Raw genomic sequence first — 12,371 nt, 5'->3', positions numbered from 1 at the left:
CACCTCACCCGAGACTTGCCGTTATCCCAACCAAAGAGACGAGCAGAAAGGTCTCACCTTTCGCACCCCTGGGCGACCCCCCATTGCCGAGGCCCAATAGGCCGGCCACCTGGCCTCCATCGACCCGTCCGGCAGCACCGGGCGCGAGGTGAGCTCGGCCCCGCAACACCGGGCGCGAGGTGAGGTCAGTCCTTTTGCACCGTGCGCGAGACGAGGTTAGTCTTGCGGCACTATGCGCGAGACGAGCTCGGACCTGCGCACCGAGCGTGAGACGAGCGATGGACCGCAGCTGGGAGAAGGCCGGCCCTTCGCCGAACGTAGCGACCGGACGAGGAGGAGGAGGGGTCAAAGGCCGATACAAGCCGCATACGGATGAACCGACGCCAGGACGTGCCAGCCGTCGCTGAAGCCGACGTGCCAAGCCACCATGGAGCCATCCACGGCCGGAGCAGTGACCACCCCGGCCACTTCCCAACCCGTGCCGCCCGGCGAGCCCCACGCATCGGAGCCGCCGGCCACACTCCTCCCAGGGCACCACCGCGACCATGCCGCTGCCTCCTCGGAGATGGAGGAGGCAGCCGACCGCAGACCAAGGCCAGTGCAGCCCGCGCCATCCAACAGGGAGCTCGAAATCCCCCGGCCGGACACGCATCCACCATCACGCGCTGCCGGCCGCCACAACCTTCCGCTGCCCCGCACGAGACGCCGCCGACCGGTAGCACACAGGAGCTCACGCGAGCTCCCACCCCCCCCCCTTTGCGTCGCCAGCCAGACCCCAGGCGCCAGATCCGGGCGAATCTGGCCCGACGCCCACCAGCGCGCCGCCACCCGAGCCGGACCACCCAGCAGCCGCCGCACCACTACCGAGGCTCAAATCGACGCCGCGCCGCCACCAGATGGCCGCACCGCCGCCCCGCGCCACCGACGCCGTGCCACTGGGCCCTGCAGAAGCCCAGCGCCACCACCCGCGAGCTCTGCCATGCGACGGACCCCGAAGGCAGAGGAGGAAGGACATGCCCCGCCGCCGCCGCGCCAAGCGGGCTTTGCCCATCAACGACTGCCGGCGGCGGCAGGGGAGGGAGGGGGGAGGGGAACGGGAGGAGCGGCAGCTAGGGTTTCCCCCTGGCGCATCGCGAGAGGGACGGGGGAAAGGCCTTAGTCTCTCCTTCCCCCAACTACAAGTATTTCGATACAGAGGGAGTAAGAAACAATCCACCTTTTGCATGATCAGACCTAAAGGGCAGATTTTATACTTATGTCCATTGAATATACAGTATTATTTGTGCTTTACAAATGTAATTTAGCTGTGAAATGTAAGCAACAACAGCAGCAGTGTGATTAAGACGCTGCACTTAGGCGCAATTAAGCTCCACCACCAGTTTGAACATGATCTCTGTGCATGTAAGCAACGGCAGCATCAGTGGTTAAGATGCTGCACTTAATTACTTAATTATGTGCCACACCTCTGTCACCCAGCTCATCTCCGTTCTAGTTTAAGCCCACCCATCTAGGAGAGATGAACTGTACATGTGGATGTTCCCCTAGTTTAAATGGTTGGTGTATTTTAGTCCCACTCCTAACCAAACCGTAGCATATGGAACCTAATCTAGTCAATACGACCCACCGGCACCCTAGCCGAGTCTAGTCCTGAACTAAACGGTTGTCGAAGGGCCGCCGTCCAAACCGTGTCGGCATCCCAAGACATGTTCAAACATAGTTCTTTTATTGCATATCTAAATCGTGACACCTCTCTCAGATCTGAATTTATGCAGTGCTAAGCGTTCATTATTTTCCCTCGAGAAAAGAGGTTCCTTGAACTCTGAGCTGTCAATTGATCGATGCACAAGGTCATATATTAACTGAGAATTTTTGAGAATACATGCAACCAAAACCGCCGGCTCTTCACAAACGGGCTTCCCGTTTCGCAACTAAGATGTCAGGTCTTCAAAAACTATACAGCTGCTGTACAATTTTCACCATTGGTGTTGAAGATTGGAAATTCAGAAGAGCTGCATCGGGTGTTTTGTCAGGAAATTTACAGCTAGAAACCAGGGATCATCTCTTCTTTTGATGATCATTTGCTGCAAGTTGCTGGCAGTAAATTTCCATGCACTCGATCTATCCAGGGAGGGCATCAGTTGAAGATTACCTTCCAGTCCATTAGAGAGCAGCTGGGCTTGGGCTGGGCAACCTATTCATTGAGGTGGCTGGCTATTCTGCTGATAAGTTGGCTGTGACATTCAGGGCACAAGACACCCAGCCAAGACTCCATCTACAGATGCAGGGCAAATCTTAAAAGCAGAGCTTGGCATGGTTAGTTATGCACGGTGCAAGAAAGAAATCATATCATGAATTCAAAGCATGGTTGAAGGCTATATCTGAATACAGACATTTGAAAAATTGTATGTACATGCAGTAGGATAGTTAGTACTGTTTCCTCTTAAAAAAATGTTCAGAAGAGTGTCTATTTTCCTGGAAATTCAAAAGAGTATGTTTCCTTCAGCTTCTCCTATGCACCCTTCAAATAAAAAGAGGCAACCACTTTTCAGATGTATTTTTAGTAGAGAAAATTGAGACTATGGAAGTTCCAAATTCCTTAAATTCTGAATTACCGGAAGTTTTGAAATTTCCAAAAAACTGGAGCCGGATTTTCGAAAAGTTAATGGAAAGACTGACCAAGGGATGGCTTTCCCAGAAAGGAAATAACAACTGGTAGGAATTGGGCCGCTGTGGAACTAACTGGCGGGTGACCGCCAATTAGCATCACCAGACCAGGAGCTCAACTTCTCTTCTCAACAGAGACAAAAGGAACAAGATCATCCATCACCTCGCAAAAACCGTGTGCAATTCTTGGTTTCTCTCCCTTTGTGGCATGTATGGCACGCTGAACATTTTCCGAATAAATATATATGCCTCAAATTATATACAAATCTTGGACTGAGCTTATGCACAAATTCAGATCCTAGAGAATCCCACTTGTCTCCACATCACACGAGTTGGAGAGAGAGAAAAATATCATATTGTCTATCAACAACTGCTATACTTCGTTGGCTCAAGGTTCGAAATCCAGAAGCATCTATTCTTTTTGGAAATGCAGTGGTGTATTTTCCCTTCAACTTCTCCAGTGTACATCTTGGAGAGATCAAGCAAAATCAGCAGCGGTTCCCATCAGCTATCACACTTGACTACACTGTAATTTCGGCTTCCGCTGGACGAACGGAACTCGATTTGTAACAAGGTTTTGGCACCCTGCATAACATACAACATGAATCTTAGGCAAGCACTTCCACATCAAAGAGCATTCTCCATCACACAATCTTACTTGGTTACTACACCTCTGCTGAGGAGCTATGATATGCTTAGAGTTCATCAACGTTTACTAACCTTGTTACGTCTTATGTTCCAGCAGACTATCCCAGCGGCCGTTAGTTCCAGCAGACTAACCTTGTTACAGGATCTCATAAGCGTCTGGACAGGGAAGAGCTATTACAGAGGAGGAGCTGCCGTTTGTTGACAGCTCGACCACCAGACCCAACCGCAGCAGTGTCTCCATAGCTTTGTCGATAAGCATTTCAATCTACAGGGTAATCAGAACCAAGCTGAACGATTTCATGACAACCAGAAAATAGATGGGCAGGGGCAGAAGGTGTCGACTCCCAACCTTAGCATTAAACTTCTCATACATAAACTGTTCGCACATATATCTGATGCTTCCGCGAGATGACACATGCACGGATGGAATCAGGACAAAGAATCAGTAAATTAAATGTGACAAGTCTCAACTCTCAAGTAGTAAAAGCAACAAGGCATACCTTATTTCTGCCAAGTAACATAGCATATGCCAGGAGTGCTTCTTTATACTGTACAAAAAGAGCAGATGAGGGAGTTTTCTTGCTCAAATACCAAGTCAAAAAACATAAAAGTTATGCTTTTGGCTGCTCATTAAGTGTTACCTGTTGTTGCTCGGAAGCATCGAGAAGAAAGTAAACTGAACCAAAGCCACTTGCTAACGTCTTCTCGTACAGCGTCTTATTGACCAGAAGCTGGGAAGAGGTATTGATGTCAAACAAACTATCTTCTGTCGCACTGAGAAGTACATAAAAAACCTTGGTTTCCTAAAGACATTAACTTAACAAGCTTTGCCATTTTAAAATGTATCATTGTTTTTATTTATGTACTCAGGAATCAGTACTGTTGAAGTGTATATGTGGATTTCCTAGCCGTTTGCATCAGTTCGGACTTTTGGTTGAGTTGGCTAGTGCATGAAGCTTAACAAGTACTAGCATACTAGCTATATCTGTCCCCCATTGCAAATCGGACCATATAAACACTTTCACTATTATGCAAATATAGATTAATATAAATGATCTACCTGGTAATCTCTGGTCTGTTTGTATCCCAGAGTCACACGGAACACGAGTATTGCAAGTGCAGTAAAAGCAGCTAGATCAAGAAGGAAAGCTGACCTGCATTACATACCATGGAAGAAATGCAAACAACATTACTTGTTTTGAGAAAATAAGAAAGAATTCTCTAATATTACTGATGCAAACTATATACTTACGGAGTGAGGCTAAACTCTCAAATTTGTAGTTGACAACATATGCCAACAATCCTATAACGGTGGCTATATCAAGCCTTACCTGTATTAAGGAAAATGTTGTCTCAACAATCTAAAGTGCAGGAGTGAAAATGAAAAGGAGAAAAACAAGAGGGAATTACTGTATCAAGGATGCGGAATGACAACTTTTTGTGAGGGAAAACCACCTGCAGACAAGGGTAGTTACTATGATATTTGGCACTATTCTCTTAACGCAGAAGATAAACATTTCTCTTGTGTTTTCTCGAAATAGAAAGTACTGATGCTAAATATATTCTTAATAGTGCATAGGCTTTTGGATGCAACGTCCGATTGTCAGTACTGAAATCTGCATTGACGAGTTTGTCCAATTTTTCCATCTTAATAACCATAATAGATAGAGATTATGAGCATTGTACTCTACATGTAGGTAAACCAAGTGTGCCCATGAGACTGATGCGCTTACTGGCAGATCTGGGATGGGTATTTTCTCGTAAATTTTCAACTGCGGCGGCAGCATCTGCATCTCAGAACTCTCCTTCTCATTACTTTGAGCAGAATCCTCGGAATAAAGTATGATCAGTTCTTCGAAAGCTGGTTCCTGGCAAATAACTAAATGGAATTATGTCTCTTCGTTGCAGACTATTTTGATAAATGACATTTATGTAGCTTATGAGCATCCCAAACCCACAATAAGTAAAAAGAGAATAACAGATAATCATCTGAATATTGTCAGTTTGCAGCTAATGAAGGGACATTTGGGGCAAATGTTGTGTCCATGATTTGTTTACATTTAAATTGTTTCTTATGCTTATGCTTCATTACACAAGGTGCTTCATGGCCATATATGAGACTACAGAGTGCAAGCCAATTCTATTTGCACGTGAAGCAGGATTCAATGATATAATAGTGCTCGAAGCTTCGAACCACTATACCCTCTCTTTTTCACACGGGGCTGGATGCTATCTATCCACTCTTTCTTTTTAGCAAGAGTTACACACTAGACTATGATATTTAGATACGGCGCTACAGTCCACAGACCCAACACTTGCAGATCAATCAGCGACGACTCCACTCGAGCTCTTGGTGCCGTCGCCACCGCCGTCGGCGAAACCGTTCACTCGCCGCTTCTCCAGCATCTCTTTCTCTCTCGACTCCTCTGCCAGAGAGACACCCGCGTATTAGCGGCACGTGTGCTCGCACGGATCGCAGCGCAGATCCGACGGCCACCGAAACCCGGTTGCTGCTCTGCTATGGCTCTTCTATTTTCAACTCGGTTGACTGTCACCAAGTCCAGTCTTGTTCTCTTTCGTGCTGAAGATTGTTCAGATTCTGAAGAAGAAATCATTTGGAAACAAGCACATTCAGTTTGGAATTGTATTCATGATCCATGCTTTGGCTCTTCCATCGCATGCCGTTGAAAACAAAAAGGACTTGCTATATCGCACATGGGTTCTGGTAGCCATCCGACGGCGCTGTGATTCGCCAAGCACACGTGCATCTCGGACGTAAGGCGTCTCTCCGGCCAGGAGAGAAAGATGCCGGAGAGGTGAGGGGATGGTTCTGCCAGCGGCCGTGGCGGAGGTGGCCCTGTGCTCCGTAATGCCGGAGAGGCGCTCCCTGAGATGGAGTGCAGTTAGTCGCCGCCGGCTTGATCTGTAAGATTTCGATTTCGATCCGTAGCTAGCTAGGTTGGGTTCCTGATGCTTGTTCTTGTTGGGTGTAGTATGATGCGGACCACGCATCTGCCATTAGCGTGATGGAGCAGCATCTCCCTTCGTCCTCTCCTCAGGAGGAGGATAAATGGAGTCGCTGGGGCAGAGTAGTCTACATTTTCTTTATCTGACATCCACTTGTTCTGTCTGTCAATTTTTAGTTCAGACTTCAGACATAGCAGGAGTAAAAGAAGAAAAGAAAAAAACTCTGCAAAACCTGTAAATTTGATATGCTTTAACTGTAACTGTTAAATAAAATTCTTAGTTCCGACTTCAGACATAGCATTGTGAACAGCATACAAATAGACGATCCTTTAACAGCAGACATACTGAGTGAAGGACCATGGTAAAAGTTCTCTGAAATTCAGACACGGCAAAGTCGACCGGGACCAAATTCAGAGACGTCAACAACATACATTCTTACATGGTGAGCCTTGTTACGGAAGAAAAGCCCACCAAATTGACATGCTTGGAAACAAAGTCACATACTAGAAGCAATAGTACAGGGAGGAGAAACTTGTTGGGACAACTTGATCATATTCAGGAAACAGAGTCCATAGCCATGGCATTCTGTCCGGCACACCCAGCACCACCTGATGACCCAATTCACCTTTAGAAACTGATAACACAGGCTCCTTCTACTCTAAACTAGAGCAACTAGTCCAACAACCACCAAATTTCTAGCATCTCCTGTAAACTTCAGAAATTGAACCAAACAAATCATTGAAAGAATACAACTGTTACAATGATTGGCGAATTTAAGGACCGTCCATTCACTACGATCAAACGGTGGAGAAATAGGAGTTACGAGGAGTTACGAGAGTAAAATTACATGAAATTACAAATAACTGTGGGACCATTACAAGATTATGGTGGGGCTAATCATTTTCCAAAAGGGTAGATTCGTCCAATTTAGTGTGCAGCGCTGGGAGAAAAGGAAAAAGAAAAAAAGAAACCTAGCCACGCATGCTTCTTCCCTGTCGATCCTCCCCCCCCCCCTTCCCTCTCCGCGCCTCCTCCTCTGCCGGTCGCTGCGCCGCCGGCTCAGCCGCTTCTCCTGCGCCTTCTCCTCCCCGCTCCTCGCTGAGTCATCGACCAGATCGGCGTCCATGTTCAGCAGCGGCGGCGGCATCTTCAGCGGAGGAGGCGGGTGATCGTGGCGGCGACATCTTCAGCGGCGTCACCAGAAGGAGGGGGAGCAGCCGTGCCCGGACGAGGTCGTCCCCAACTCCTGCATCTAGTCGTCGACCTTACCAACACTGCAGTCACCGCTGCTGGTCGAGGTCGCCCAGGTTGACACCGGCCCCGCCGGACTGCAGGTCATCCTGCCCGACATGGTACGTACGAGTCTCTTGCTCCTCCTCCCTTAACTGCAAGCAAGTTCGATGCCCTGCGTCAGTGGTCACGATGTCCTATCTTTGTGGAGGATTCATGTTGTGATTTTCCATCTTTCCTGATGCTCTATCTTCAAACGCTCCTGTTCGGTGACATTTATTTGGCTGATGATTTTGATTGTACTCTGGCCGACCTGTGGCTGTCACTACAATTTTTTCAATTGTTTTTGGAGTCTGATGGTTGCACCTGTGCTGGCATCCGAGAAATCACACTGCTTGTGCACTTGTGCTTGCATTCTAATAAAATGAAACCAAGGGGTGTGCCCCTTATCTCTAAGAAAATAATATGATTCTTGAATTGATCTATAACAGTTTCAGGTTAGCTATACTCCTCTTGTTTTGAATTTTTATGTACCATATAAGCTTGCAGAAATGAAGAACAGGCATTAAGATCAAAATCTTGTACACAAATCCTTTTTTTAATGGTAGCAAGTAAGAACATTTTTATTTTGTTATCAGCACTTGCCAATGATTTTAGGAGTAAGAGCCATGATCTAGCATGCAAATCTTAAGTAGTATCGTTCACAAGGCCTTTAGCATAAATTAAACTTTATCCTACTAGATAATTGCAATTGAACTCTTCTTAAGGTAATTCTCTGTTTTATCTAAACTCAGTAAAATTATTTGCTTTTTCTTCGGTCTTTTGCGCATTTAAAATGCCAGAGAAATTTGTGCCAGTCTCTTTAATTTTCACGCAAAGCTAAGATGTTTCCCATTAATAATTTAGAGACAAGCATCTTGTCAAAGCTTAGGCTTACAATGGAGACACCATCAGTGGCAATTGCAAGGTTCTGTGCTTGATATGTCAGTATCTTTCTAATCTCCCACCTCACGCGCTGAAATTAAAGGGGAAAGGAGCACACAATGAGCACCCACAAGTAATATATTCTGCCAAATATATACAAGCATGCCTACACAATGCTAGTAATAATCGTTGTGTACAATGGCACCGTACATTGTGGAGCATGGCCAGAACTCTGTTTCTTCATCTACATTTGCACAGATGAGCAATTATTATCTTCTTGCCTTTTTCAGGTATTTGGCAATATTGGCTCTTGGGCTGCCCAATTGATCACTGAAGCTGGTGGCAAGGTGGTCTCCATCAGAGATGTCACAGGGGCTATCAAGAACTCCAATGGCATTGACATAGCCAAGCTGATGAAGCACTCGGCAGAGAACCATGGGATCAAGGGCTTTGACGGAGGCGACGCCGTCGACCCGACCTCGCTGCTCACGGAAGAGTGCGACGTGCTCATCCCGCCAGCTCTGGGAGGAGTCATAAACAAGTAATCTTCTATTTCCTCGTCCCATCTCACTTCATCCAATCTTTATCATTACTGCTCAGAAGCTCAGTTAAAGTATCCTCCTGGCTGTTATTTTTTGTGTATCTGAATACATTTTTGTTAATAAAAAGTCCGTTCGATTATCTTCTTCTACTAGGGACAATGCTGATGCCATCAAAGCAAAGTACATCATCGAGGCTGTTAACCACCCAACAGACCCCGAGGCCGACGAGGCAAGAACACCAACATTTTGCCACAAAACTAAGCTGAATTTGTTGACACATTCACACATTGACTGACAGCAGAGAAATGTTCATGTTCGTGGTGCAGATTCTGGCAAAGAAGGGCGTGCTGATCCTACCGGACATCATGGCCAACTCCGGCGGAGTGATGGTGAGCTGCTTCGAGTGGGCCGCTGGGCGTCCAAGAGGCACTTGACCTTGCCGGATCACGCTACCATCGGCGTAATCCAGGCCGGATCTGTGGAGAGCCCGGCGCAGCACCGTCACAGGTCCATATCTCTTACTCTACCTTATTCATTGCAAGTTCACGGCTTTGCATTACTCTTCAGTTCTGGTTACTAGTTTGAATTTGTAAAAGTATCTGACGAAGCACATGAGCTTTATACAGTGGACATGTAACTAAATTCTGAATGTTGCTTCCTTATGCTTAATGGAGTAGGTGGGCAACTCCCTTTTGTCTAAGATTTTATAAATATTATTAATTGACTTGATTATTTGCTAGTCTTTGATATCTGTATTCTGTAAAACAGGTCATGACTGATTCTGTAGTTGCTGATTTGATTTTTTTGCTTCCAATGCTTTGTTAGATTGATAAGGGCCGGAGCTTCAATTGCAAATCCACTATATTCAGCACACAGCCCAACTCAGCAGGCACGAGCCATGTCGACAGTCGGGGTGGCACTCGGGTGCATGCTCGCCTTGACAGTCATCAAGGTCGCAATAGAGTCGGTGGAGGCTGTGCTCGGCGACGCTGAGAGAGAGTCTATCAAGCATAAGTCCATGCTGTTGTGGCTGAAGCGACTTATGGATGCCGACATGCTTGAAGATTTTGAAGATGAAACCGACCTCAACCTGGTATGGATTCTGTCGATTTGGTCACTATCAATGTTGATATGAATGATTTTGTTTAATAACATATTAATATTTTTAGATAATGAACTACATCTAAAACTTTTTTTATGTAGTGAAGTAGATCTGAACCTCGCTGTTGGAGTTGATCTTTGAGTCGATGTTAAGTAAAAGTTACATCTACTTGTTGATGCCAAGACCGCCATTTCGTTCCTAAATGTCCCTGCCTTCTTATGTTTCACCAATAGTAAGCTATGTCAACAAATATCATGATTTGATTGAGGGGACATGTCTGAACAGGTTGGTTATACTGCCAAGTTCCTATTTATTATACAAAAAATGGCCACATCATTTGCATAAATACCTTTCGCATGCATTTGGGCAGGACATGTCCGAAGAAGACATATATGCATGTGGGTACATGGATATCGGCGAGAGGGACTTGGGCGAATATGGGTCATCGCCCAAAAGGAAGAAACTTGCAGATAACAATCCCAAGAAGGCATTGGATTTCGGCAGCAGTGACGAGCCTCTTCAGTAGGCTTTTGGTTTTTCTACAATTTCAAGCTTTAGAGCTGAACTATTGTCCCAAGTAGCTTTTACATTATTTTCAAACCAACAATCACTTCATTGAAGTGACAATTGTGAGACTATGTTTACAATAATAGGCTTTCAACTTTGAGTTGTTGCTCAATTTTTAGATGAAAGGTTCCTTTGATGCCCGCACACTTAATTGTGGCTTTTACTATTTTTTTCCCTTTTCTCTGTCAGCTCTAATTTTGTGTGCATACATAGTGTGCTAGTAACCGGCTTGATAAAAAAACACAAAGCTACTAGCACAACGCTAGCTTCCGTGTCACACGTCTCACCAATATTTTTTTCCATTTTCTCTGCCAGCTCTAATTTTGTGTGCATACATAGTCTGCTAGTAACCTGCTTGATAAAAAAACACAAAAAAGAGAGAAAAAAGCGAAAAAGAGAACAAAAAAAGAGCAAAATAAAAAGAAGAAAAAAGAAAACAAGTTGGAAAAAAAAGTCAAGCCGGCTCGCATCAGTTTTGGGACTGCTTTGTTCTGTTTGACATTCAGGACATTATATTTTGGCTGCTCTGTGATCACCTCTCCATCTATCATAAATATTACCTAACTTTCTCTGATTGGTTGTAAAAGAACTCTGAATCTATAGGAGGGGGCTAATAGCTGACCACAACAAACTAAAGCAGAGAACCTAGAGGAGTGGGATAATAGCGGCACACAAACAGACACACACATGCATGTGTTCAATTACAACAACCGGAGAAATGACTACATACTCATGAAAGCCAATAACTCATCGAACATCATCTTCAACCTCCTACATGTCTTCAAGTATGATGTATTTACTACATGATCAGCTGCCATTAAATCTACGATGTTTTTTGTAGAGACAAGCACACCCTGCCTTGCTACCATTAGTCTTCTCTGCCTTGCTTGAGAATCTAGAACCATAGACTTTTTTCTCTGCCTGCTTGATCTTCATAGTGCGTTTGATCTTCTCAGCAGACCAGCATGTAGCTGCCTGCCACTTCGGGTCACCTGAAGAATATGGAGAAATATTTACAAAAGTTCAAGAAATTGCATAGCGTCGGCAGAAAGTGTGATGTCGCAATTACAACACCGGATCTCAACTACATATTGCAATCTCATTTTCAGAAAAAAGTATCATCATATACTGCAGAAATTTTATAATTCTGTGAACATATACTGTACATCTCAAAACAGTGGTCCGTTTCAAGTTATTAATAAGTAACATGCAGACAGTTTCATTCTTTGCTCGGCCAACCAACAATTGTTTTTATATTAGAAATATATGGAAGCCAACCTAATAATACTAATAAAAGACAAATATGATACATGAATTGACAACTAACACTGATGTTATTGAAGCACAGTCATACTTGCAGTAATTAAAACTTCATAACAGGACCACAAGCGCAATAATTTCCTACCATGAAATCCCTTGTATAGAGAGTTGTACCTAACAGTTTGCTGCCATCAGCCCATCACTTCCTACACAACAACAAATATAATTAGTGCACTACATTAATGAGTAAAGCAGACACAAAATAAAAAATAGACATATTTGACACCTCTTCCAATTTAGTGCATATACGCCGATCATGACCTTCCACCCCACAGTAGCCACATTTCCTCTTTGATCTTTGCTTCTTCATCTTTGCCTGCAACCTTTTCTTCGGTGCACCTCGGCCTTGCACATGCGCTGGGTCTAGAACCTTTTCCAAATCTGCACAATCAATTTCCATCGTCTGT

General features: G+C 45.0%; 1 protein-coding gene and 1 long non-coding RNA gene across 2 annotated transcripts; one reads left to right on the top strand and one right to left on the bottom strand.

Annotated features, from left to right (window-relative positions):
• Positions 1-4,567: 4,567 nt before the first annotated feature.
• Positions 4,568-5,174, bottom strand: LOC123083648 (uncharacterized). The gene is made up of 3 exons (XR_006439346.1): positions 5,046-5,174; positions 4,723-4,767; positions 4,568-4,643 (listed from the first exon to the last, which is right to left on the bottom strand). It is a non-coding gene; the product is annotated as an uncharacterized lncRNA (long non-coding RNA).
• Positions 5,175-7,411: 2,237 nt separating this feature from the next.
• On the top strand, positions 7,412-9,800 carry LOC123084611 (glutamate dehydrogenase 1, mitochondrial). The gene is made up of 5 exons (XM_044506117.1): positions 7,412-7,631; positions 8,724-8,974; positions 9,129-9,204; positions 9,302-9,364; positions 9,744-9,800. Exons 1-5 carry the CDS (start codon positions 7,629-7,631, stop codon positions 9,798-9,800), a joined length of 450 nt encoding a protein of 149 aa, XP_044362052.1. The 5' UTR covers positions 7,412-7,628.
• Positions 9,801-12,371: the final 2,571 nt, after the last annotated feature.

This window comes from Triticum aestivum, chromosome 4A, assembly GCF_018294505.1.
Source record: "Triticum aestivum cultivar Chinese Spring chromosome 4A, IWGSC CS RefSeq v2.1, whole genome shotgun sequence".
NCBI lineage: Eukaryota > Viridiplantae > Streptophyta > Magnoliopsida > Poales > Poaceae > Triticum > Triticum aestivum.
Note: the sequence above shows the minus strand (reverse complement) of the source record. Positions and strands in the feature narration are given on the sequence as shown.

Excerpts from the sequence above, each read along its gene's own strand:
- LOC123084611 (XM_044506117.1), top strand. Across the intron at positions 8,975-9,128 it reads CTGGGAGGAGTCATAAACAA|GGACAATGCTGATGCCATCA; the intron begins GTAATCTTCTAT and ends TTCTTCTACTAG. Across the intron at positions 9,205-9,301 it reads CAGACCCCGAGGCCGACGAG|ATTCTGGCAAAGAAGGGCGT; the intron begins GCAAGAACACCA and ends TTCGTGGTGCAG.